Genomic DNA, 23,840 nt, shown 5'->3' on the forward strand with positions numbered 1-23,840 from the left:
TAAAAAAAATTCCGGCATCTGGTCCTCCCTTCCACACTTCTCCAAAATTAACGTGTCTGTATTATCTCCAAACTTGGCATATCTGTCTGCCTGATGCTGAGATGCCAGGTATTCTTCCCCAGACCCCAGTAGTATTGAACTGTGTGTTCGACACGCCTCTCTTCCACCTTACCCCACTTTCATTCGCATTCTTGGCCCTTCCTCACACCTAGAATCCAAAACTACAAATTCAGAGAGAGTAGATTGCACATTCCCATCTCAGGCAACCAAATACCAGTTAGAAATATTCCACAGCCAAGCTTTAGTCCACCATTCCAATTAGGGACTGTCATTTGATACCCTGCTCGCAGCACCCTAGTTTTACGTATAATCAGGTGACTGGCCTCTATCTCTGAAGTGTTTTTGTTGGTAGTTTGTGTGTTCCCCCTTGTGGGTACATTAATAACCCCCTACTGCCCACCTCTTCATCACCTGTATTCGGCATGACTTGGCTTCCCTGTATTTTAGGAAATACTGTAGCCATTGACATGAAACTGTTACAGGAAATTAAACAATATGTTCTGAGTCTACTGAACTACAAAAATTGCATTTCAGCTACTGCTTTCGGAAATACAATTTTTTAATTACACAATTAAAATTTTGTGTACTTTCTTTGTACATTATGCTAAATAATTTTAATTATGCAAAACATTATGTTTTTCTTTTAGTTCAGTAGACTCGGGATATGTATGTTATTATTCACTGAAAATTTGAATACTCTACTCAAAGTGGTTTCCTGATTTAGGGAAAAATGCAAAAGAAAATGTAAATTTTCAGGATCGGCTTCTAATGTTTCAAAAGACTGCAACTCACTTACCATATGTTTAATTTTTTTATTTGTAGTCACTCAGTAGCACTCTGCACCATACTTTATATCCTCCTCTTGATATTTTTTCCAAACTTTTCTTCTTTCTGGACTCCTTAGTGGCCAAACTGTACTGCATGCTCTGCTTTATCGATGCGAACCTTGTCCAACTGTTAAAGTTCTCTGATGCAGTTTGCCCAGGATTGATTCAAATATGCCGTAGCACTTTCACCCTACCACTGTTGTCATCATTAAAAGCCATAACAGCATCACTGACCCCCACTTTAGTGTCTTCATTCCAACAAAAACATATTTGGTGAGTGAGCCCATATAAGATTATTGAACGACTCATTGGGATTTTGAGTCTGACCATGCAGACACTTCTTCAGTAATTCAGGATTTGCCAGGTCTCTGTAAATAGGTTTTATGATATCCATGACTGCTGCTGTCATGGAATGTTGATGGCTGTGCGAACTCTTTGAGTATTGGGTATTGCGGTAATTGCACCATGAATCGGGTCCAGGAGGGCAAAGGTGGTGTACTGTTTTTTCATCAGTTGACAGTCTGTGAAAGAAGGTAGCCCATACTGCCTGCTTCATTTTCAACAAATCCTCAGTATTATTTGTAATGGCCATCCCATAATAGTGCTGTAGTTTATCAATTATTTTGTCTGTCAGCCTGCCTCTTATGGTTTTACCATAAGAAAATTTCTTGTATCTCAAACTTTGTTTCAACTTCCTCAACCTGGTGCCCATCCTCTTCTGGACATGACCAATACAAACATGTAATTTAACCTTCATAACACAGGAATCCACAGCCTTCTATATAAAAAATTACCAATTTTATTAGATCTTGAAGTAATGCACATAAAAATTTTAACATTTTCGACCGGTGGAGATTATATTTAAAAAAAATTAGAGAGAATACTTCCCATGTGAGTTTGTAAGTGATATATATGTCATTTTATTTGGAAAATTGCAAATTTTATAATGAGATAAAAATGCGAAAATGTGAATTTTTTTTCCCCCGTTCTAGCACCCCTTAAGCAGATGAACACATCAGAGGCCATTGAACTTTGCCTTTATACCTCAGATAATCCGTTATTCCTCAGTGCATCTCCTCGTCCTGCTATCCTGTGAATCCACAAACTGTGTTCCTTCAGACACACACATCACACCACAAGTATCAAGCACAACTAATTGTATACCCTCCCTTAATCTCAAGATATTTTATGTTCCCGCCAGACACTTTGAAAGTATTCTACATTCAGTCTGTGCCACCCTCACATTGTATTCCTATGCTTTTTACTATGCAGTTTGTGTCCCATCACTGCAAATATTTTCCCACTCTGTCAATTAATTTGCATACTTTCGCCACAGTAGGTACAATGCAAATCTTCTTTTAATACCTGGTGTATTGACCATTAACAGTTGTCACACCATTCCTCCTCCTTCACACCTTTAGAATGTTTCTCTAATCTTGGTGCTGATGTCCCCCCAACCCCAACCATGCACTGAGGGTTTTCCCCACCTCAATTAACACTGCTGTTTGACCACTAGGGCATACTCTTAGGTGCACCTTACATCCTTCTGCACGACCTAGACACTACTTGCTGCAGGTTGTGTCCAGTGGAATTTCCCTTCTTTGTGTGCCCAAGGCTGGGGCCTTTCCCTTGATCACATGACCTGGGTTGGCACATTCCCATCAGTCAGTTATGCCCCACTCTTCTTGCCACTCATCCTTCCGCCATCAAGATATTTCACACTAACTGCCACCCCCATCTATCTTACATGACTGAAGGGATATTGCAGATCTATGTAGGGTATTCAAAAGAAAATGTATGAAACAACACTGTCATTATGATTGGAGTCTTTATTCAAGAGATCCCACTGTTACCTTGTTCCCAGAATTCCAGTGGCTGTCACAGGAGCCAGTCCTCCACGATGCCCTTCAGTTCATTATACGAGTTGTAGCACTTCCCTTTGACGTGCGTTTTTAGCAGATCAAACACATGGAAGTTGCAAGGTGATACGTCCAGGCTGAAGGGCAGATGATCAAGCTGCTCCCACTTTAACTTGGCCATTAAATTGTGTGTGACATTGAGGACTTGTGGACATGCATTAGTGTGGAATAGAATCGTTCCCTCTGTGAGCAGTCCATGCTGTTTGCTCCTGATAGACTAAGTGTAGGTTACAGTGTGTCTCACAGTACATGTAACTGTTAATTGTTTTTCTGTGCTTGAGGAATTTGATGAGTACTGGATCTTAGGCTTTGAAAAAGACTGTGAGCATCCTCTTGTGTGCTGAAGGCACAGCTTTTATGACGTTTTTTACCTTCTCATTTGAACACTGTTTATGAGCCTCCGTAGCAGTGTTCTGAAAACGATGTCTGATATTGTGTAAGTTCATGTGCAAGCGCCACTAAGTAAATTCTTGCCTGACTGTGCACCCTGTATTCTTTTGGATAATTTTATTTCCGAGGACTTTCTGGGTTCACCTAGTACTGATAAAGATCCTATCTCTTGTTAACCAGTATTTGTGATTATTTTGTTACCATAGACAAGCTCCTAATGTGTTTTCTAAAAATGATTAATTTTTACATAACTTCTTCCTCAAATTCACTAGAACAGTTTACTTCAGATGAAAGACTTTGTTATACTGACTGCAGTGGTATATACCTCTGGAGCCATAAAATGTAGTTTCCTTCAATTGTGGTACAAGAATACTACTTATGGAGCTTCTGGAATTTCATTTCACTAAACCAAATTCCTTCACTGTTTCAGAGACCATATAGTTCTTTTCTACGATCCTGTTTGAGTTGAAATTATTCAAATGTGCTGTTGAACAGTTCATCATAGAAATTGTTTTCCGTACTGTTATATTCTTCACACCCAAGACTTCTGTAGTGTTCCACTTGCGGGGCTCAAGTAATGAGTGAAATTATGGAAGATTTTAGATCTCGACATTAGATAAAATTTTTGGTTTAATGGGTAGTCCATCAAAATCAGGCTTACCCTATTTACGAATCTTTGGATTTTATTAGATTTTGATCTTTCTCTTCACATGAACATTTTCTGGATGTTACCTTGTACAACATGATTGTCCATTGTAACCTCCAACAGTTATAGTTCAGTTTAAAGTGTAGGTGAAGCAGTTCGTGTAATGATTTACAATCAGTTTTTCAAAGCTGCAACAGTATTTGTGCTATTAATTGTTGCTATACTAATGAAGTTGCCAGCATCATTGTTCTAATAATCCAGTACACCCATTAAACAACTTGCCTCAAAGAAAATGCTGCGGAATCCCCAATACCATTTTCTGGCATAATATCAGTACATATCAGCTAAAGAATTTCATCTACAGATTGTTGGTAAAGCTTACCTAAATATTCTTTTCATGAAACAAACACAGAGGCAGGCAATGTTTTGGTTGATTGCTGTGGAACTGTATGCTTACAGAAAAGTAGCAGTAAACCACACCATGATGTACAATGCCCTCTTGCACCACTTGTCACTTGATTTCACTGAGGATCTCTGTGATGCTTATATGTTTATTAAATGAATCTGTAGTGAAACACACTGCTTTTCTTTGGTCGTATTTCCTCTGTCAGTCCTATCTGATACGGATCTCAGAGTGCCGAAAAATATTAAAGTACTGGTCAAACAAGCGTTTTGTAAATTGCATCCTTCATGGGTGAGCTACACTTCCTCAGGGTTCTTTCAATGAAATGTGTCACATCTTTTCCTTGGATTAGAGTTACATGGTCATTCCACTAGAATTGCTACTTACATATGCTCAAATATTCATGCATGTGATTATTTCTAGTGATTCCTTGGCAATTGTGTAATGATACAATAATGGGTCTCTCCATTTATTTGTGCACAATAGGCTATATTTGTTTATGTTGACTGTTGAGGGTCAGCTGTTAATCCCTGCATCAAATGTCAATCCTTGACAGGTCTTCTTGCTCCGTGCTAAAATTTTCTAGAATTAGGACTTCTCAGAATAAAACAGCACCATCTGAGAAATGTCACATAGAACTTGTGACATTATCCAGTAAGTGATATTGTAAAAAGTGATGGTCCTCTAAAACACCTTGGGGTATGTCCAAAGTTACTTTTATGTCTGAAGACTTCTCTCCTTTAGAATGAAATGCTGTATTCTGTTTTCTAGGAACTCGTACCTCTGTATGCTCCTATTTTGTTAGTTGGGCAACAGTGTGGAACTGTCTTCAACAACTTCGGGAAGCCAGGAATGTAGCATCAACGTGGGTGCTGATATCTATTGCTTTCCGAGTCTCATGGGCAAACAGAACAGGCTGGCTCTTAAACATTTGTTTTGTGTGGACTCTATGTTAATTTCTACTCAGAATTTTTTTTGTCTCCAGGAGTGTCATAATATGCAAGGAGGAAATACGTTTCAAAATTCTAAAACATGAAGCCTTTTATGCATCTATTCATGGACCTTCTTTGAAACTGAGAATGACCTGTGCTTTTTTTTATTTCTTTTTTTTTTTTTCAATCACTTGGAACGCTTTGCTCCTCCAGCAACATACAGTACCTTTCTGGTAGAAGGGGAACGAGTTCTTTCACATAACCTATGTATAATATTACAGGTAGTCCATCAAGTCCAGTTGCTTTTTCTCTGTTGGGCTGTTTCAGTGGATTTTCTGTTCCGCTGTCACTTATTTTGTTACCTAGCATTTTGGCATTCAATGGAGTATTGAAAGGAGGATATGCAGATTTATGTCTCTCAATGAGCAGTTTTGGAAAAAAAATTAGTATTTTGATCTTGTCACTGTCATCTTCTATTTCACTGTCACAATGGCACAATGCGTGTGAACAGATTTAATGTAAGACCTAAAGTGCATTAAAGAAATTTTTGGAAGGTGAAACAGATAATGGAAAAATGATTTATTTCAATTAAATCAAAATGTCATTAGTCTTACAAATAAAAAACAATATGCATTTCATGAAGTTTGCTGTGTGTGTACCTTCCTCCAAATATGGAAGAGGCTGCAGTAACAAGGAATGGAATCAATGACTGGGTGCACCAGTTAAAAAAGAAGAAGAAACATATTACAGTAATAGTGAGAATTGTAGTCTGACAAATATTTATACACGTACTTGACAGATAATAGTGAACATACTGTCAAATACTGTCACAAGAATTCCTTATATTACTGCATACTGGTAAAAATGAAAGCCAATCAGTTGACTTTACCATGAAGCAGGGAATGGTAGAAAGAAGGATGGTGATGTAATTGTCCAATGGTAATGAGGCCATTACAGGCAGAGCGAAAGTGAAGATTGGACAAGGGTGGGGAAGAAAATTGACAATGGCATTTCCTTTAAATGAGTTTGTTAGACCACATTAAACCTAAGTCAGGATGATGATGATGCCACAGATTAGAAGCTAGCAACTTGCAACGGAAATTACAGTGTTCTAATCTCTGCACCACCTCATTCATTTCTTGTTGTGAAGTTGTAAATTGTTTGGTACCAGTGCTCATAATAAGTGATAGGTTATGTTCCAGGCACCCATCAAAATATTCGACAGAGGAACTTGTTGTGGTCACCATTCCAAAGACTTGTTTTGCTGGAGCTCTCCGTGGCCAGATTGTTGCAACCACATTCTCTTTGCTGTAGTGAAGCATTGGTCTTTCTGTTAAAGGTATACAATGCTCCCACCACCACTACTTTTGTTACCCAAGTAACAGTGCCTTGATGCCTCACAAGTCAGTACGTCTCATAGCAACATATCGTTTCCTTTAGTTAAGTTGTGGCATAAAGTTCTTTTCTTTCCATTTTGATTCAATACCCTCATAATTAGCTACCTGATCTACCATCTAATCTCCAATATTCTTCTGTAGCACCATATTTCAAAAACCGTATTCTCGTCTGGTCTGTACTCTTTATTGTCCATGTTTTGCTTCCATCTGAGGACATACAAATACTTCAGAAAAAATTATGAACACTTATGTTTATGTTGAAAGTTAACATAGATCTCTTTTTAAAAATCACTGCTGTTTCTGTTGCCAGTGTAGATTTTATATCCTCTTTTTCTGCCATCATAAGTTATTTTGCTGCTCTAATAACAGAAACATGTCTACTAGTTTTAGTGGCTTAATTCATATTCTAATGCTCTCACCTTCATCTGATGTAATTTGGTTATGTTTCATTACCCTGGTTTTACTTTTGTTGTTGTTCATTTTAAAATCTTCAGAGACAAGGACATTGTCAGAATTTTCCCTGGGAAGTGCAATAGGACTGGTCTTCTTTTCTATACACACAAAACAGATGGGATGAGCAGTAACCTGTGACAGTTTGCTGATGATGCTGTAGTGTATGGGAAAGTGTTTTCATTGAGTGAATATATGAGTGTACAGGTTGACTTGGACAGAATTTCTGTATGGTATTGGTACTGGCTTGTTCTAAATGCATAGAAATTTATGGTAATTCAGATGAGTGGGGAAAACAATCCTGATGCTGCCAGATTTGGAGAGGATGTAAAATGCAGGATGGCTGTAGCAAGAAAAAATGTTTCTGAAAAAAAGAGCAAATTGTTAACAATGAATATTAATTTAAGTGTTATGAAGTCTTTTCTGAAGGTATGTTGTCTGGAGTCGTATCTTTATGTGGATGTGAAATGTGGACGATGGAAAAAATCTGTACAAGAAGAGAATAAACCCTTTGAAATGTGGTGTTACAGAGGAATGCTGAAGATTAGATAGACTGGTTGAATAACTAATAAGGTAGTACAGAACCAAATTGGAGAGAGAAAAGCTATGTGGTGCAATGTGACTAGAAAGGGATTGTCAGTTTGCAAATGAAAGGAAGTGTGAGCTGTAAAAATTCTGTAGAGAGACAGGGGCTTGAATACAGTAAGCAGGTTCAGATGGATGCAGGTTATAGTAATGACATCGATGAAGGGGCGTGCTTAGGATTGACTAATGTGGAGAGCTGCATCAAACCTGTCTTCAGACTAAAGAGCGCAACACTATATTATCTAACCAACGGTTTTGTAATTCACCTGTCAGCACCTTGCTTCTTTAGTATTGGGATTATTAAATTCTTTTTGAAGTCTTAACATATGCATGCCTCCTATACCATGCTTACTAGGTTGAACAGTTTTGTCATGATTGGTTCTCCTTTGCTTTTTTTATAATTCTGAGGAGATGTTGTGTATCCTAAGAGTCTTGTTTTTACTTAGGTCTTTCATTACTCGTTGGATTTTTCTTATAGTCTTCTGCCCCATCTGTTTTTTGTCTCCCCCGTGCCCTGTTTCCATAATATTGTTGTAAATTTCATTTCTATTATGTAAACTTTCTCTATATTACTCCAGTCTTACAGCTTTCCATGCTTTGCTTTGGTTTGCATAATAGATTTATGCCAGAACTACAGTAGCCAAATAATCAATGATTATTTGTCAGCAATATTGCAGTGTAGTCTCTTGTCAGCATTGAAGGCTCTGCCCAGTCCCATGTGTTCCCCACTTCCCTGTGCAAGACATACCCAACTAATATTGTACAAACCACCAATTCTTTATTTGATGAAGAAAGCAGTTACATACTGTGACAACCTAGCAAATTGCAAATGTATTATTATGGTAGGCTAGGTATTCTTTATAACTTTTCTCTCCTCATAAGTTTCTCTCAACAGTTAATATGTTGCTGATTCATTCTCCTCCCATTCTTGTTGTATCTGAACTACTACTCTACTAATAATGATGTCAATATCGGTAGATATAAAATTCTAATTTCTTTACCAAAATATTTAGGAGTAACTTCAGATGAGTCCTGACCTGAGAAAAACATGAAGTAATCATCATACAAAGTGTTGCAAGACATTAATTAGACACGTGGAACTTAGGGCATAACATTGTTTCTCTGCTACAAAATACGCATGCACTGTTCGTTGTAGTTATATCCTGTTAAACAAGTAGATATCATCTTAAATGAAATGTGCAACCATTATTAGTTACTCAAGATCTAACATCCGTGGTACCCACAGACATTAGCAACAAAATCAACCCAGGTTATGAGGTAGGCGTAGAAGCAGCGGATGTTCCCATCTCACTGAATGGGTGTGCCTAAGTTCATAAGAATGTGTTGTGTCAACACACAAATAAGGGTGGACAGCATGGAAGTCATCAAATAGTTGGATCAGTGTCAGATACCAGGAAATACAACTCGTCTTGTGAGATGACTCCTCAGGATTGCAAAGACCAACAAATCGGGAGTCATTTGCTGAAAAGTAAATTTTGTTTGCTATGACAGATCATGGAAGATGGAATTGACTCCATCTTACACAGTTGTGACCTTTACAGGTATGTGCCTGATATACTTTAACAGATGCACACTTAAGTTTCCAAGGGAAGACGTTGCTATTCTTCGTCCTCTTTTACCAGGTACCTTTCCTTGAGAAATTTTTTGCAGCAGTTTATGTGTGTTCCCATTCCTCATTACATGGCGGCTGAGAGATTTTTCCGCGTTTTGCTGTATTTAGGACTTTGTTTTCTGTCTTCATTTTCTGGACAATGTCATTAATAATTTTATCTTTCTGTGACACTCTTAACATTCTCCTGTATGGCCACGTCTCAAATGCCTCAAGCCTTTGTCAGAGTCCATGTAGCAGTTCCATAGAAAAGGATGGGGAATATGAAATGCTACAGAAATTGTAATTTTGTTTCTTGTGAGAAGTATTGATCATTTTACAAAATGTTACTTTGGCTTTGTTGACCAGGACTTCTAATTTCTTTGGAGTTACCCCCTTAATTGGTTCCCAGATGAATGTGTTTGTTTACCTGTTCAGCAAGTTTTCCATTAATGTTGTGATGACAGTTTAGTAGGTCTTTCTTGATTATGAGTGTTAATTTTGTTTTCCTTACAATGATTTATAAGCCATAATGCTCACTACTTTCCATTGATTTGGGATACAGTATGTTGAAGACTACTTAGGCTGTTGGCAAATATTACAGTATCATTAGCATAGTGGATATTACTCAGCTTCTCATAATTGAAGTCGATACCTTCTTTGATATTTTCAAGGACGTCTTTGAAGACATATTCTGAATAGAGCTTAAATATTAGTGGCAACAAAATACAACTTTGTCTCAGTCCTCGGCATAACTTTAATGTGTCACTTTCTCATTTTCTGCTCATACAGCATATTGATTCCAATATAGATTGTGAGCCAGAGGTTTTTGTCATCCATTCCATTATTTTTTAACAAGTCGGCCCTCTTACAGTGTATTCTACCAAAAACCTTTTGATAATCAGTAAAGCAGGTATAGACTTCACAGTTCATTCACCTGCCTTGAGATGACTGGGTGTTTGTGTTGTCTTTATCATTTCATCGTCATTCATCCACGTGGCGAGATTGGACTGAGCAAAGGTTGGGAATTTGTATGGGCGCTGATAACCGCGCAGTTGAGCACCCCATAAACTAATCATCATCATCATCATCATCACAGTTCATGTCTCGACACCTCTGGAATAAGACCTGAATGCTGAAAAGAGCCTGTGGAGTACTGACAGCATTTCTGGAGCCAAATTGTGTAAGTGCCATTTGTTCTTCACGAACTTTATAGATTATTTTGTGAATAATTTTTTAAATTACTTTCAGGAGATGGCTCGGTGACATCAGTGTTCTGGAACCACAATGCTTAAAAAAAAGTCAAACTCCGATTGAAGCCAGTTTTGAGGAATGATTACCCAAATTATACATTTTATTGAATAGTGTTGTCAACCATTCTATTGGTTCTTCCTCAAACATCTAAAGGAATTCAGGAGGCATCCCATCTGGTACTGCTGTTTTCCCACCTTTCATTGCCATTACTAGCAATCACCCTTCTTCCACGATAATATCTGGTCCTGTTTTTCCTGTGACTTGAGGTGAATCTGGTCTATGATCATGGAAAAGTTCTTCCACATAGTTTCTCTAAGCATGTATTTATTCATTTTTGTCGATCAGCTTATTGTCGTTACCTACTCATGTAAATGAGGTTCTTGCATGGAAGTTCACAGTTTTTTTACTGTCATACAAGCATTAAAGTTGTTGTATTTACTTTGTAAAAGTCTTAATACATGAGAGTTTTTGTTTCAATCTTCGTTTGCTTCCCTGATTTTCCCCTACATAATTTTGTTTGATCTTGCACATTCACCTGGGGTTGATTTTCAGCTTTTACCTATTTTTGCCTTTACTGTTCTGTACTAAAACTATATGATTATACAGTTTGATTTTTGTTGTTTAATTATATAGCTTCTGACATGAGTAGATGAAAAAATTCATTGTTTCAGGCCCAGAGTACGGAACAACAGAGGCTGCGTGGAAGGGTGTCTTGGTTGAAGCAGAGAGACTGTGCGATTTGCATTTAAAGGTTAAGGACAATCTATGTAATGATGTTATGAATCAAGTGAAAACGTGGCAGAAAGATACCTACCACAAAGTAAGCACGATTTAAATAAATGTAACAAATCTCTTCATCATACAGCTAATGGAAATTTAATGATTTTTGTATTTTTTTATTGCAGTCAATGATGCAGATAAAAGAAAAGAAGGAAATGGAGGATGCATTTAAGAAAGCTCAGAAACCATGGGCAAAACTGTTAGCTAAAGTAAACAGAGCCAAAAGCGACTACCATGTGGCATGCAAAACAGAGCGTTCTGCTTGTAACCAAGAAAGAAATGCTAATGCTGACAGCTCTTTGTCTCCTGATCAGGTGAGTGAGTTCATGTTGTTTAAAATCAGCGTGTGTGCGCGCGCGCGCGCTCGCACACACACACACACACACACACACACACACACACACACACACACACACACACACACACTGCTAATTATGGATGGAGCAGTGGTGAAGAGTAATTCAGACCCTTTACTTCGTTTCATGTCAAATTAGAGTGCTCATGATAAGTTGCTTTTGATGTTCGGGTGCCCAGTTCATAGGACATACCATGTCCGATTTTGTGCAGGCCTGGGTTTTTCAGATGTCACAGTTTTAATTGTGTGTTGGAAGTATCTTGGTTCAGGGGACAAACACCTTGTCAACGAAACTACTGTTTGCAACGGTATGTTGGGAACAGGGTTTGCCATTGGTTATTGTACATTGTAACAGAGGATAGATGGGGCACGCTGTGAGAAACCATTCATCAATTCAGTGCTGGAAATAACCAATAATGGATAATCGTACCAACCAACCTTTTCCCTTTAGGGTATGGAAGCTGCTAGATAACACATTGCACTGAGCGTGCTCACTTCACTTGACTGGGCACTCAATGCATGAAAGCACCTAACCTGAATTGATTAGTCATGGTACAAACTGACAGCTGGACACAAATACATTAAAACCCATTTAAAGTGATTCATCTCATTATTTTTGTGTAGAGTATTTTCCATGGCATCAGACTGGGCACTTAATGTGTCAGATATCGCCTCTCACTGGTGAACAATGTAAGAGCCTAATTTCTGATTATTTGCAACATATTGTTCGACTGCATGACCCAGAAGTATACTGAGTGTACCATTGGATCCATAGCCTAAGATGAAATAGTACACATTTAGTGAAGTGCCCTGAAAATGTTGGTGATGCTGTGTGTACTGCTCTTTTATGTACTTTTCCACCTGCAGATAGTGATATAATAAAATAGGGTATCCAAACTATATGCTTGTCTTTATATAAGAAACTGCAAACTTGGTTCAAGATGGATTCTGTTCATTGTGATAGTGGAGTGTTGTCACTTACACTTTCCTTTTACATCAGATCTGATTTGAATTTATAGACCACAGTTTCTTAATATTATATACTTTGTTTTTTTGCCTATTATAAAATATCTTTAAACTGATTGTATTTACAGGTTAAAAAGATGCAGGACCGTGTGCAGAAGTCAAAAGAAGATGTACAAAAAGCAAAAGAGAAATACGAAGCAGCCCTTGATGAGATAAATTCTTACAATCCCAAATACATGGAGGACATGACTGTAGTCTTTGACAAATGTCAAGAAATGGAGGCTCAGCGATTGCAGTTCTTTAAACAGACGATGTTTTGTATTCATAAGTGTCTGAATGTTTCTCAGGATCCAGTGTAAGTAGCAAATATTCATGGACTGTATCAGAATTCATGGAGTTTGTATTGTTAGCAAATGTGTGGGTTTGGATTTGGGGGGGGGGGTATTGAATTAAATATGGGTCAGTTCACATTCCAAACAGGCAAACTTATCATTAATAATGGAGGAGTAAAGGTAACAACTCACCATAAGGTTGAGGCATCAGTGCTCAATAGCCCCATAAATGAGACTGAAATCCACTCAGGTATATGGTAAATTACTACCTTTGCTCCTTCCTTTATTTATATCCTGCCAAGAACTTTCCGTTATCATATTTTCAAACTTGTATTAAGAATGATGAAGAAAGTTGATTAGCTCTGATGCTGTTGTTGCTCTTGTGTACAAAGTTACTATACATTTTCTTGTTTTACAAATGGTATCTGTAGGTGGTAATGTTTTAACTACTATCACTTTTTTTCAGTTTGCCTCAAATATATGAAGAGTTTTACCACACAGTTAACAATGCAGATCATGAAAAGGACTTGAAGTGGTGGTCAAATACACATGGTGTGAATATGGCTATGAACTGGCCATATTTCGAGGTAGAACCTGCATGATATTTAAAATTATATGTACTGTATGAAAAAATTACGCTTCTTTCTTTTTCTGTTCATTGCTAGAATGTAGTGTGTAGTGCATTTTTACTTTACTCTGCCACTACAGCGAGGTTACTGACAGATCGTTCTCTTTCGTAGACGAGAGAAAGGATAATGTTATATATTCAGATGAAAATGATTATTCCTTTTCCACAATTCATCAGTAACACTGCAAATCAGGAATTAATTCTTCCATACTGTTTGTATAACATATTACGTCAGGATGTTTTAATAATCAGCTTTGAGGACAGTCACGAGTCCTGGTTGGATAGCTCAGTTGTAGAGCACTTGCCCGCTAAATGCAAAGATCCTGAGTTTTATATTACAAACTGTAGGAAAAGTCATAACTGCATCTACTTTAAATATGTTTGTAGGTATCAATAATAAAACTTGTCATTACAGAACGACAGTTCGTAACAATATTATGCAAAGGATAGTTGCTACTCACCATGTAGCAGAGATGCTGAGTCACAGATAGGCACAACAAAAAGACTGTCACAAAATGAGCTTTCAGGCAACAAGGCCTTTGTCTAAAATAGACAACAGACACACACACACACACACACACACACACACACACACACACACTCATGCAGACACAACTCACACATTTCTAATTTTACAAATGATTGAGCATCCTAGAAACATAGCACGTCTGTAATGTCCCTTAAAATTTACTCTATGTGGCACTCTCCACCTATTTTTAGCCAGCCTTAATGATATAACGAGGCAGAAGAAATGGAGACTATTATTTAAAATGGAATCATTATGCTTGAGGGTAAAATTTTGCTATTAGTTTGGAAGCAAAGGGGTGGGTTCGGTCAGTACATCTGCCTGTGATGGAAGTCTAATCTAGGCCACATTCTTTCTGTCCCATACCAAAGTTTGTTGGTCATAGTTCGGTTGTAGATGGAGAAGGCAGGGAGGAAGCAGTTTATTCGCGTGATATAATATACAAATTCATGACATGTAGCTTATGCAAGCTGCAAAAGCTGTAAAAGAATGCTGATGAATTAACTAATGCTTTTGGCAGTTTTCACAAATTTAAATTAATTTCTTTTATTTTGAGCTTTTCTGTCTGTATGTTTTTATAAATAACTCTATGTATATAAATGTGTACCAGAACTGATTCTGCAGTGATGTGATGTGTGTTGTTTTGCATGTAATCATAAAATGTTCAGTGCTTTCTTTTGTGTGTTGCTGTATCAACAAACTGCTAAATGTTAAAAGTTTGTGTAGTTTCTTTTACACACTATAAGTTAGTTGTTTATTTATTGAAACATTTTAGAGCATGCATTGCAATGGCATGCAATTAGTTTGTGTGTTTTGAAGCATGTTAGTGACCCTGCACGTGTTTCGCAGGAGTACACGGAGGAGTTCAGGGACATTGCAAAAGGCAAATCAAAGGCGGAGATCCCGATGGGAATCACACTCATCAACCAGAGGCCTGTTGGAGAAGACTTGCATGTAATAATTAAGTTTTTTAGTTGTACAGAATGCTATAATTTGTAGCTTTGTTCTCTTTGTAATAATAGCAAAGAAAATTCCAGCAGAGGAAGCAAGTGTAGTTCTGTTCAAAACCTTCTTAACGGATTAGTAAGTATAGACCATGCGAGAGCTCTTTGTCGTGTGTTCATTTTATGTTTGTTATCGCTATTATGAAGAAATTGTAATTTTCTGTAAGGAATGTACACTTTGACGCAACAAGATGTGGTCTTTCATAGGAGCACAAAGATACACACATTAAAAGATCTATCGCTTCGACTGAAAGTTACCTACACCTAAAATTTTAAGTACCATAGTGTACCACTTCATGATGTGCAGTAGAGTGCAGATTTGAGCTCAGAAATATTGATGTGTAATTCATTCAACATGCTAGTCAGACCTAGTGGTCTGCTAGTAAAGTGTGTGCCTGGAAACTGAAAGGTTACAGGATTGAACCTCAGTCAGACACCAGAATATTTTAGTCTGCCTTTAGTGTAAATGTCAGCGATGTGCACATGCTTGAAACAATCCAGTAGTGCTTAATGAAGTAATCGTTTAAACTAATAGCTTGGTGGAAATGATGTCATTCTTTGAATTTAATTGACACGGTGGTGTCAACAATCAAACTGTTTGAAGATGAATGATGTAAAGATCTCACTAGAAATTCAGAAATGATCCCATTATGAAAGCAACCAAGCATCTGATATTCCGGACTGCAAAAGAGTAAAACAATTTATCTGATATGGGTTGGGAAGACAGTTCTGTTTCAAGGTGAATCTATACTGTAGTGTTACGTATAGAAGAGTAAAGTAAACTGTTAAAGACCAGTAAGTGACAGACACCCAGTTATTACCATATAAGGGCATGCTAAAAGAAAAAGAGGACAGTGTTGATTGCTTTTGAAGAAATATTGTGACAAAAGTGATGCAGTTGCATTGAGATAGAATAGGAATCATTGGATGAGCCTCCTCCATTTGCTGTTTAAATTACTCACATAATATGAAGTATTATATCAAAACAGGTAGTTCAAAGTGCAATGTGTGACATGAAATTTTCTAAAACTGATTCTTCAACAGACAGATAAAGTTACGAAATGTACACTGATGAGTCAAAACATTGCGACCACTGCCCACCACAATACTGAATGCTGCTTGGTGGTGCTGTGTGCGTGCGACGAGGTAAGGAAAGTATACACTGAAGCGCCAAAGAAACTGGTATAGGCATGCGTATTCAAATACAGATATACGTGAAAAGTCAGAATAGGGCGCTGCAGTCAGCAGTGCCTATATAAAACACTGTCTGACGCAGTTGTTAGATCAGTTGCTGCTGTTACAATGGCAGGTTATAAAGATTGTTTGAATGCGGTGTTATAGTTGGCTCACGAGCGATGGGACAAAGCGTCTTGGAGGTAACGATGAAATGGGGATTTTCCCGTACAACCATTTCGTGAATGTCAGGAATCAGGTAAAACATCAGATCTCTGACATCGATGCAGCTGGAAAAAGATCTTGCAAGAACTGGACCTACGACGACTGAAGAGAATCGTTCAGTGTGACAGAAGTGCAACCCTTCTGCAAATTGCTGCAGTTTTCAATGGTGGGCCATCAATAAGTGTCAGTGTTCGAACCATTCAATAAAATATCATTGATATGGGCTTTTGGAGCCAAAGGCCCACTTGGGTACCCTTGATGACTGCATGACACGAAGCTTTGTCTCGCTTGGGCCCATGAACACCATCATTGGACTGTTTATGACTGGAAGTATGTTGCGTGGTAGGACAAGCCTCATTTCAAAATGTAACAGGCAGATGTACATGTACGGGCATGGAGACACCCTCATGAATTCATGGACCCTGCATGTTAGCAGGGGACTGTTCAAGCTGGTGGAGGCTCTGTAATGGTGTATGACTTATGTAGTTGGAGTGATATGGGACCCCTGTTACATCTAGAAATGGTTCTGACAGGTGACATGTATGTAAATATCCTGCCTGGTCACCAGCATCCATTCATGTCCATTGTGCATCCTGACAGACTTGGGCAGTTCCGGCAGGACAGTGCGACACCCCACATGTCCAGAATTGCTACAGAGTGGCTCCAGGAACACTCTTCTGAGTTTAAACACTTCCGCTGGCCACCAAACTCCCCATGCATGAACATTATTGAGCATATCTGTGATGCCTTGAAGTGTGCTGTTCAGAAGAGATCTCCACCCTCTTGTGCTCTTACAGATTTATGGACAGCTCTGCAGGATTCATGGTGTCTGTTCCCTCCAGCACTACTTCAGACACAAGTTGAGCCCATGCCATGTTGTGTTCCAGCACTTATGCATGGTTGCAGGGGTCCTTCATGATATGTGGCAGGTGTACCAGTTTCTTTGGCTCTTCAGTGTATAAGTGAAGGAGAAATGAATGGAGAAGCGCTTTAGTGATGATGAGCCTGCAAATGGGGAAATTCACTGACACACTTTGGCATATTTCTATGGCCCAGTGGCTGCAAACTTGCTTCTCGGAATGTGCAAAACCAGTCAGCTGCTCAAGAAATACTATCATGAGCAAATTATGGAAACTGGCTGAAGGAGGGTGAAACCACAAGTAGGTGACAAGGTGGACATCAGTGCCCTATCACAGAATGTGGATGTTAGAAGCTTTGTCACTCTGTAAAGTAGGATAAAAGTCGATCTGTGGTAAATCTGATGACACACTACAGTGCTAGTGTATGTACAAGTATTTCAGAGCACACTGTTCAACATGAGGTTCCACAGCAGATGACCCCTATGTGTTGCCATGTTGACTTAGTGACATTGTCAGTTAAAATTGCAATAGCTACAGGATAATTGAGATTGGACCGTGGATCAATAGGAACATATCATTTGTTTGGATGAATTATTTTTCTTTTTACATCAGGTCAGTGGTCATGTCTCGATACACCTTCATCCAGGCTAATGCCAACTCTAAATCTGAGCGCACCACAGATGCAGGCTGGTGGCTAGGGAAGGCATTCACCAGGGCTTCCATGGGACCTGTGGAAGTAATCAAAGGCACCATGGCAGCTATGGCCTATGTGAACATTTTTGCAGAATGCCTGCATCCATTGCTGTGTCTTTCCTGACAGTGATGGCATCTTCCATAAGGTTAAGTGCCCATGTCACAAGGCCAAAATTGTGTTGCAGTGGTTTGAGGAGCACGATGGGGAACTTGTGTTGATGTTGTGGCTACCAAATTTGCCCAATAAGAACCCAGTGGAACACTTCTTGAGACTGTTGGGCACCAGCTTTGTGTCCCTACCAAGGACTTGTCGAATCCATGCCACGCAGAACTGCTGTATTGCATTCCAAAGGTGGACTTAAATGCTGTTAAGTGGGGGTCATATCATTTTGGCTCATCAGGGTATGTTTGTTTAAAAAACCAAATTATCCCTTTGTGTTTGCATAAAAAATTTCTGCTTCTGTAGTTATCTTACAAATCGCACATCATTCAAATTTTAAAATTTCATTACAATGCTTCAATTCAATTTACAATTTTAGAACTTGCATAATAGCTCTAAGCACAATGATGTATGCAAAACAAACTGGAGTGTTTCCAGTGAGCAGGAAACTGGGTACATGTTTTTCCCTTACCTCACAAATTTAGAAAAGTGAAGATTGGAGTTCCACATCTAAACAGTGCAGTGTGTAGAAGGGGGGGGGGGGGTCTTCGTGTTGGACCTCATTGTCTTTGAAATGAACGACTGTTAGAGTAATTTTCTTTCACCTTGCATTTTTAGTTGTTGTTACTACTAAATTACACAAGTTGTCCTCTTTTAGTAATTCAGTTCAAAGATTAAGAACAACTATTTGGTGTATTCAGTCCGTTTTTAATATTGTAGATGAATAAAATATTTAGTGATTGCATGTATATGGCAAAACTATAGGCTGAAACATTTAATTTGGCTTTTTGCTGTGATCACCATTTCAAGCATGACACTCATTTTTCAGATTGCATGACTATTACTTTGGGTTGTTCAAATAATTTATTGACAGATAAGAAACTGTACACTATGATAACTGAAATGTGCAAGGGTAGTATTTCATTTATGTGCTTTTTTTGGGTCCACAAAAATTTTATGCACAGAATTAAATTTTGACAACAGGCAGTTTTGTTACATAGTTGACTGATTTGTAGGAATTATAATACAGAGGTCCAGAAAAATGTAGGCACTCTTTAATAGTTAATATCTTGGGAACAGTGATGTATCATTGCAATTTTGTTTGGTAGCGTAGTCCATTGTTTTCTCAACAGATCTTGGTGCATGTTTATCAGCAGACGACAGTGCAACGATAAATGAAGTAAGATTGTCATTTGAGCAATGCAAGGCCATGTTGAAGTGGTACTGCAAGTACGAAAACATGATGGAGGTACAACGGCAGTGTGTACAGAACTTTGCCACCAACATGTACAACAATTTACCATATTTGGGATAAATTTGAAGCAAATGGTACTGTTCAGGACATGCGTAAGGAAAGGTATGGCTGATCAAAACATCACCGAGTCCAGCCTTCCAGTGCTGCTGTGTTGCAACATTTTGCTAGGTCACCTCAAAAATCTGTGAAGCAGGCCACACGTGAAAGCGGAGTGAGCCAATCAAGTGTATGACAAATTCTGAAGGCTGCAAAGTGGAAAGTGTACCTTCCAAGATCACTATAAGCTGTGAATGAGAACGAGCTGGATGAAAGATGGAGTACTGTGAGTTGTTCGAAGTCATGCTTCGTGAGAATGAACAGTTCGCAAGGATGGTTATCTCGTCTGATGACACATAATTCAAACTGAACAGTACTGTAAACCACCATAACTGCTTTTACTGGGCTCCTGAAAATCCTTGTGTTCACATGGACAAACACGTTAATCTACTGTGTGTCAGTGTGATGTGGTCTGACATCGCACAGTTCGATTGGCTTATTCTTCTTTGATGGTACTATAACAGGTGACGTGCATCTTCATATATGGCAAACATCAATTTTACCTGCCATCTGAGAGATGTTTGGAAATGAAAGATTTGACTTACAAAAAGATAGGACTCCGCCTCACTACCATAGATGTGTCAGAGCCTACTTGGATGAAAATGTGAAGTACCTGGATGCCGGATTGGTTGAAGAGGAGCTGTTGAGTACCAACCACAGTCTCCAGACCTACACTTCTGGACTTGTACCTTTGGGGGACCCTGAAAAATAAAGTTCAACAACAGAAGCCAGCAACATTGAACGAGCTACAAGAAACAATCAAGGTGCCCTGTGCAGCTATCACACTGGCAACACTGACAGCCATAGTTCAGTCAATAGTTCAGTGGCATCGAAGTTGTTTGGCTGATAATGGGGGGCACTTAAACACAAAATAATCTACTCCCCATGCAAGAATTGTAACAGTGTATGATTTTATTCCATTAATATTGACTATCAAAGAGTGTGTACATTTTTCTGGACCACTCTGTATTTGCTCAAACACAATGTCAAAATAGCGTGTTTAGAACTGTGAAATGACAGAGGACTATCGACCTTCACTTACAGGCGACGGTGTAGAAAGAAAAATAAAGACATAATGCATGGAAACAGCATTCTGCATCACACTTAGAGACAGCCTTAGTCAACAGGTACTGGAGGGGAGAGAAAAGGAAGTGAGCAGTAGTGGTTTAAATTATGCCAGGGAACAGTTGCAGCTGAAAACTTGGTAGATAAACTCCTGCAGGTATACATTTCCCTTAGCCTATAGCTGCTGTGAAACTGTCCTGGTATGGAACTGTTTTGCTGACAGCCTGTTAGACTATTACTGTGGGATTCCCTGTGTCTTGTCATTGATGCTAATTCCTGTGTATCTTGTAGTGTCTAAAAGCATGTTTAATAAGCAGGATTGGAAGCAAATTATCCACACCTAATCATACTATCACTTCTGCCAATCTCCAAGATAGAGGTACAAATAAATGTATCTGAAAGATACCCATTTGACTCACATAAAGAGCTAATTCCTAACAACTAGACATGGACTTGGAATGACTGCTTTTCACTGGCAGCACTCTCCCAGTAGAGCCACTGAAGTGTGCCATGTGGACCAGTTCAAAACTTCAACTTCACCACAGCCCCAGGATCGTGACTAAGGTATTAGAAGAGTGCTGCTTTTTCAAAGGCTGGTAGGAAACATTCTATGGCTCCAGGATATAGGTCTATCTTTTTGCAAATGATCAACACTGAATATAATTCACTAACAGTGAAGGAACTTTATTCTCAGTTAAAGTAGCTGCTTGTTATTGGAATTTTGTATTAATTCCCTTGTAATGGGGTATTAATTACCTTGTGATGGATTTTGGTGATCCAGTACATTCTGTACAGGGTCAAGAGTCCTGAAATAGAACATGAAACTGTGGTCTTCGTTGGATTTTTGCTTAACAAATTCACCAAATGAGCTGCAGATCAGTTAACAAGTAGAAATTGCCCCGTGTGTAGCACAAGTAGTTGTAAGAAAATTTTCTCATATGATACATTGATGACAATGTGTAATGACTTTTCCATTAGTGAAGCAACAAACTCAAATCTTCCTTCCTTACAAGTTGATGAGTAAGCCATGAAACAGCTTTGGAGGTTTCTTGGTTGTAATAAGTGTAAAATGCTTGTGTTACTGTTGAAATTAAAACAACTTAGCTTTGCTTGATTAACATTTTATTGTAAATAGCCACTCTAAAACTGCTTTCATTAAAGTGTAACACAGCATATCTGTGCTATCTTAATTTCCATAAAATAACAGATAAAATGCTGCCTTGAAGCTAATAAATAACTTTTTGACACACCATCTGTAAAATACAATCTGCTCTTTCCGTGTCACCTACCAGTAATTTATTATAATTGACCTAATGGTCCTCATTTTAGTAGTATTATGCTAATGGCTAATCTACAATCCCTTGATGCTGATAATAATAATAATAATAATAATAATAATAATAATAAAAAAATAATTACTACCTATGCTAACAAACTAACAACTAACTGTAAGAGTTGAGCTGTAAATTAAACTTAAGGAATGGAAAAGAATAAAACGTACTATTAACATGTGTACAACACTAAACGTATAATAATGGTATTTTCAATTGTTCTGTTGAAAAAATCCTTCAAGCTGACTAGGAACATTTACAGTTAAACGAAACTCATTAAATTCAGTGTGCTTTTAACACTTCGTGACACATTTCTTGATTCTTCATAAAAAGAGCTTTAGTGAAAAACAGTCAGGAGGTAGGGAATAAACCGGAATTGGTCACAATGCCATCTGTCTCTCTATGGATCCAGAAGATTTTTATTAGTTTTAATGCTGCAAATTTTCTATCAGCATTTGCAACTGGTATAGGTGCTGTTAAAAAAAGAAATAGGGGTATAAACAATTTACCAAATTGTTTGGGAAGGTACAGGACATCACATTGTATGAAGATTCATTTATTGGTATATTGTGTCTCTTGTACTCCTTTGTGTGAGGAAACAAGGTGATACACTGTCCTAGCAGTGTTCTAACAGACATCAAACAATGGAAACTCCAGGTAGGAATATCAACAATGTAGGAAAAGACAGATTGCTACTTACCATAAAGAAAACACGTCAAGTTTCTGACAGACACAGTTAAGACACTTGCATAGGCACAATTAAAGACACTCACATGAAGCTTTCAGCCACGGCCTTCATCAGTAAAAGAGTGTGTGTCTCTCTCTTTCTCTTTTACTGATGAAGGCTGTGACTGAAAGCTTTATGTGAGTGTCTTAATTGTGTCTGTCTGCAACTTGAAGTCTCTTCTTTACAGTAAGTAGCAATCTGCCTTTTTTTACATTAGTGATCCAAGAGAGATGTTCATAATGCTACAAGGGCACTGTTGAGAGGCATGCCTCACTCTAGGGCATGGGTGTTGCTCCTATGACCACAGAAGTAAAGCCTTTGTATTGTGCTGATCAGGAAGCAAAAACTAACAAATTGGGCTCTCTATCTGTCAACATTATTGGCAAAGTGTCTCCTTAGTTTGTCGGTTCAGTAGAGATGACTCGGGGGGGGGGGGGGGGGGGGGTTACATGTGAAGGGTGTTAGGAAGCTACTGCGTTAAGACGCTCCAGATGACAATCAACAGGTGATTCTGTGCAAGCGTACACTGGCCTGTGCGTAAACAGTATCATAAACTTGAGTGGTGTTTGAGTCTTGTTGCAGCTATTACTCAGTTTATAGAAAGATATGTCGTAGTGAAAGAAAATAATAATTTTAGCAGCTTTGTGCTGTTTTTCTTTATAATTTTCAATGTATTACTTAGACTGAATTTTAGTAATGGCATTTTATGTTAAACACTTTCTGCATTGGTAAATAAGAAAAACTATAGAGCACGAACAATATCATTGTATTTCTTGCTAGTGTTTAAATTTTTAGAATGTAAAATGGATTTATTACTATATTCTAGTGTGAGAGGGAAAGAGCTTTCAAAATTTGGTTATCAACCAACTTGCATAATGTAGAAAAAAAAACTTTGCAGTGTCAAGGCACGTATGTGTCATAATTGTAAATAGCATCCTCAGTAGGAATTGATTAAATTCGTTAATTACGTCTTGTCATCCTATAGGAAAAGAAATGACAAACCCATTCTTAAATAATGGGGTACACAGGCTTAACATGATAGTGTTTGGTGATTTGTTTAAATATGTGTAGGGAAGTCTGTCATTGTCCTTTTTCTTTTGTTCAGGATTTCCCACCAACTAATAACAAAGCTGCAAAGAAAGCAACAGGACGTGTGATTTCAACAGACGTTACAGCTGACAGTAAAGTGGAG

The 23,840-nt window shown here is 38.2% G+C and overlaps 1 protein-coding gene across 1 annotated transcript in view; it reads left to right on the top strand.

Annotated features, from left to right (window-relative positions):
• Positions 1-23,834, top strand: part of LOC126141566 (protein kinase C and casein kinase substrate in neurons protein 1-like) — a gene marked incomplete at its 3' end in the record, with an annotated part of 81,833 nt that extends 57,999 nt beyond the window's left edge. Inside the window, exons 3-8 of the mRNA XM_049915260.1 lie at positions 11,144-11,292; positions 11,378-11,566; positions 12,702-12,928; positions 13,372-13,492; positions 14,909-15,013; positions 23,754-23,834. Of these exons, the coding sequence (XP_049771217.1) occupies positions 11,144-11,292; positions 11,378-11,566; positions 12,702-12,928; positions 13,372-13,492; positions 14,909-15,013; positions 23,754-23,834 (872 nt within the window). The remainder of the gene's footprint in view (positions 1-11,143; positions 11,293-11,377; positions 11,567-12,701; positions 12,929-13,371; positions 13,493-14,908; positions 15,014-23,753) is intronic.
• Positions 23,835-23,840: the final 6 nt, after the last annotated feature.

The sequence above is a fragment of the Schistocerca cancellata genome, unplaced genomic scaffold (genome assembly GCF_023864275.1).
Source record: "Schistocerca cancellata isolate TAMUIC-IGC-003103 unplaced genomic scaffold, iqSchCanc2.1 HiC_scaffold_722, whole genome shotgun sequence".
Lineage (NCBI taxonomy): Eukaryota > Metazoa > Arthropoda > Insecta > Orthoptera > Acrididae > Schistocerca > Schistocerca cancellata.